At 47.1% G+C, this 4,393-nt stretch overlaps 1 protein-coding gene across 1 annotated transcript in view; it reads left to right on the top strand.

Moving 5' to 3' along the window:
- Positions 1-949: 949 nt before the first annotated feature.
- Positions 950-4,393, top strand: part of LRRC7 (leucine rich repeat containing 7) — a gene marked incomplete at its 3' end in the record, with an annotated part of 58,335 nt that continues 54,891 nt past the window's right edge. The window contains 1 exon segment of the mRNA XM_082287315.1: positions 950-1,144. Coding sequence (XP_082143441.1) covers positions 956-1,144 — 189 coding nt within the window. The 5' untranslated portion in view covers positions 950-955.

The following is a 4,393-nucleotide window of genomic DNA, read 5'->3' as shown; positions in this document are numbered from 1 at the left end:
CCCCCTAAATATAACTCAAAACACTGAAGTGGTTTGGAAAATGGGAGCTGAGGCTTGAGCCCTCCTTGTCTTTGTGGTAAATACATTTCAGGACAGCCTGATGTATCCAAAATGTTTAAATAACTCCAGGATGGCTTTAGGGACTGCTTGACGTGTTCCAAATCTGCTTTTGGAGTGTTCTCTCCATCCTGAAGTGGTTTTGTTGCAGTGACGAGGAGGAGGGCTCTGTGTAGGGTTACTCACTGAGTTAGGGGTGCTCACACGCACTGGGGGTGAGGAAGGGTCTGCAGCCCTGGGATCGAGGGTGGGAGAAGTTTGGGAGAATTCCTGGGTGTGTATTTCAGTGCAGAAAAAGGAATGGATTTTGCTAAACCCCTTCTCAGGGTTTCCAGCAGAGCGTGGTGGCACGGGAGGAGCAGGAATGGTTTGGGATTGCACAGCAGCCAAGGATTCCATTCCTGCTTTCCTCAGCTGCTTCGGGAGCCTGTGGAAGCTGCTGGAGCCCTGCTGCTGTGGGGGATCCAGGGATAATGCCCCTTTCCCAAGGGAATCCAACCCAGGTGAGCCCACCTGAGTCCAGGCCGGGGCTCGCTTCCCGCTGGGCTGGGGACCAGCCTTGGCTCGGGGCTTCCATGGATGGGTTTGGATTTTGTGGCTCCCCACAGCTCATTTTCCCATAAACGCGTGCTTGTGGCTGGGCTTGGCGTGTTCCCTTCTGTCCCAGAGTGGGGAACAGCTGCAGGATTGAGGTTTGGTCATTCCGCTGGCAAATCCCACCTTTTCATTCCAGAAAGGCACCGCAAGAAATGCGCAGTGCAGACTCCGGATATCCCTCAGGAAAACTGGTTTTAATAAACTGCAATCCAGAGAATAATTCCCAGGAACATTCCCCCAAATGCTGCTGGTGTCACAGTCCTGCTTTTCCTCCCTTTTTCCCTCAGTATGCTGCTTGGAGATGACAACCAAAAGGAAAATCATCGGCCGCCTGGTGCCGTGCCGGTGTTTCCGTGGGGAGGAGGAGATCGTCTCCGTGCTGGATTATTCCCACTGTGGCCTGCAGCAGGTGCCAAAGGAGGTTTTCAGCTTCGAGCGGACCCTGGAGGAGCTTTACCTCGATGCCAACCAGATTGAGGAGCTTCCCAAGGTAATCCATGGGATGTGAGGGCAAAGCCATGGCCTGGAATGTGTGCCCGGCTCTGGGACAGGGATTGCTCCTGGCCGGAGCTCCTGGGGAGAGCTGGGGGCTCCAGGGTTATTCCTTGGAATTGGTGCTGGACTGGGAGGAGTAGGGACTCCTGCTCCTTCTTCACAGCCCAGGAATGGGGCAGCTGCTGGAGCCTGAAAGTGGGAAAAACAACTCTCCAAGAGAAAGGGCTCGGGCCCCAGAAACTCCTGTGGTATCCATGCCTTGATCAGGAGTCACCACTGCCTTTGGAGCCTCTCTGTCCCTGCTTTCCAAAGCAGGCTCTCCTTCAGGATGAGCCCTTTATCCCTGTGGGATACTGCTGGGAATGTCAGTGCTGTGCTCTCCTTCAGGATGAGCCCTTTATCCCTGTGGGATACTGCTGGGAATGTCAGTGCTGTGCTCTCCTTCAGGATCAGCCCTTTATCCCTGTGGGATATTGCTGGGAATGTCAGTGCTGTGCTCTCCTTCAGGATCAGCCCTTTATCCCTGTGGGATACTATTGGGAAGTACCCACTGTCCAACACTGCCCTGAGATCATCCAAGTCATCCTTCCAGTGTAAAACTCCTCCTCTGGAATCTTTCAGTCCGTTCTCCTGCTGGTCACTGTTCACTATAAGGAATTAAAAGTCACTGTAGCTAAAATGTTCTGGCAACAAAAGAGGGAAAGGTGGAAAAACCAATTAATGGCAGGTGCTGGCTCCACAATGAAACATCAAGGGATGGGATCCAGGCCTTAATGGAATTGTTCTCCACAATAATGAAAGGTGCTTACAGATCTTTCATTAAACATTGCTCCATTCTCCATCACCTCACAGCAGATTTCCCATTTTTGCTGCACAGAGACTTTGTAAAGATTCCATTTACAAAAGTAGAAAATGGACTTTTTCCGTGCCATGGAGTTGCTTTGCTGGGATGTGATGGTTCACTGCTTGGGAGGTGGCACTCCATGGAGGAATTCTGCACAGATGGTGGGGCAGGGCAGCCAAAATCCCTTTATTTTCATGTAAAAATGCTGTGGAGAGCTGCCTGAGCTCTCCTGGAGACATAGCACAGAACCAGCTGGGTTCTATCCCCAGAAGTCCCAAATGGATCCTGGGGAAAACCTGCTCAGGAAGCCCTGAGGTCCCATTGTCTTATAATAATAACAATAATAATAATAATAAAACAATAATAATATATTTTCTTACTTTCCTTCTGCTGCTGAGGAATATTGGGAGTGTCTCATTTAGGGAGGGATTTTTGGGATATTTGCGTTGGGTCTCTTGGAATTATCGAAGTGTTTCAGACTTGGGCTTGAGGGAAAACAAATGTATCAGGGCAAGATGCCATAATTCTGTACGGAAAAAAATGAGGACCAAAGGGAAGAGGTCCAAAATGCTGCAACTGGGATGAAGGAGATAATTTTCATTTAGAGTAAATCGAGTTTAGCATAATCTTGGCCATGTGGAAGAGAAGATTAATGACAGTGTTAATAGCACTCATCAGTTTTGGTCTTGGGCCTTTATTAATCGTTACCAGGAATTCAGCAGTCGAAATAATTCCTTTATCAAATTTTCTGCTCCAGGTGTTTTTGCTGCAGAGCTCAGAGCTTTTTTCATCACTGAATTAATGTTCCAGGAGAGAAAAAGGCCTTTTTCCCGTGCAACTGCCACTGTCTTACTTACCATGAACTTTTTGTGTTGTACATTAAACTCTACCACTCTCTCCTCCCTCTGTAAATGTGATTGCAAAGAATTTCTTCCAGAGGAAAATTTTGGCCATTTTCTGGTTTTTGCTAGATACTCTGTGCCTCTGATATAACAAAATTCTTTTGAATCAAAACCCTTGATCATGTTTTATTATTGAATGAGGAAACAACTCAGTTAAGTCCAGCTCTGCTTTAGTTTCACGTGATGCTCTAGAGCCCAGTCAATTCTTTTCCATTGAACTGATGCCTTTAACTCACTCTGCCTGATCTTATTTTTATTTTTACCCTGCATTTTATGTATCATAATGATGATTTCTTTTCCTGCTGATTTTTAGTTCTTCATTTCTTGGTTTTTTAAGCATTTACAAGATTATTTTACATTTCTTGCTCTCTTTTTGGCTAAACCCAGCCAAGTCTTTTTATTCTTTTTGCCTTTGACTTCATTCTCCTGCTGCAAAAAGGGCCCTTATTTGTATGAGTCAAGTGAATTGATGACTAATAAAGAGCAAATTGATCTGGATGAAAGTGGAGTCGCTGGAATCAGCATCCAGAAAAACATGAGTGGGATGGAATTCTCCCCAGAGGTGCAGAATAAAACCCTGATTTTATAACTCAGAGCTCGGTAGCACCGCTTGGCTTCAGTCTGACAGGAATCAAAGTTGTGTATGGACAGAGGGAATGATGATCCCAACAAAATCCTGATGGCCAGGGAGCTCTGGGAACTGGGAAAAATATCTGTTGAACATCCAGTGGGTGAAAACCAAGCAGTCTTGGGGCCACATTCCCACATTCCATGTCTCATATTCCTTCTGGTACAGCAGCACATCATAAAATCACTCCAGAGGGAAGATTTCTAATTGGGCTTCTCCCTTCAGCACTTCCAGAGCCTTGGGTGTGTCCAGGTGGGGTCAGAACTCCGAGTTCTGAGCCTTCCTTGGCTCCCAGAGGAATTCCTCAGGCTGGGAATGTGCTCTGGGTATTTCCTTTCCTTCATTTGTCTTCTTTAATTCATCCCATTTCCTGCCCAAGGTGTGGCATGGAGTGGCCACGTCCCAAAACCTGGCAGATTCCCTGTGCTGGACATTCCCGGGATCCAAAGCCAACGCTGGAGTCTCTTGGTTGTGTCACTTCCCAGCCTGGTCCCAGAGGATGCGTTTCCTTAAGGGAGGAAAAGCTCCTGGATTCATTGGGAAGGAAGTGCTCATTTTCCAGAGGCAGATTCCCTGTGGATGGGGTGGGAAGCGCAGTCCCAGCACGGGCTGAGGTTTTTTCTCACCCTGAGCATTTGTTGCTCACAGAATTCCCTCTCCTTTTCCTGAGAATCTGTTGAAGGAAAAGCAGGATTTTCCCGAAGGATTACGAAGAAATGTTTCAAATTGATCTGAAATGTACTCAAAGTGAAGTAACACACTGGAATTTTCACGGCATTCCCGTGGTAATTTGTTCTTCCATGGATACTCAGTTGAGTTTTCCATCCAGGCAATCAAATTATTCTGCATTCCCAGATAGTTCATGGACTT

The sequence above is a fragment of the Coloeus monedula genome, assembly GCF_965178545.1.
Source record: "Coloeus monedula genome assembly, chromosome: 9".
Lineage (NCBI taxonomy): Eukaryota > Metazoa > Chordata > Aves > Passeriformes > Corvidae > Coloeus > Coloeus monedula.
The sequence above is the reverse complement of the archived record's forward strand: the minus strand, read 5'-3'. Positions and strand labels throughout refer to the sequence as shown.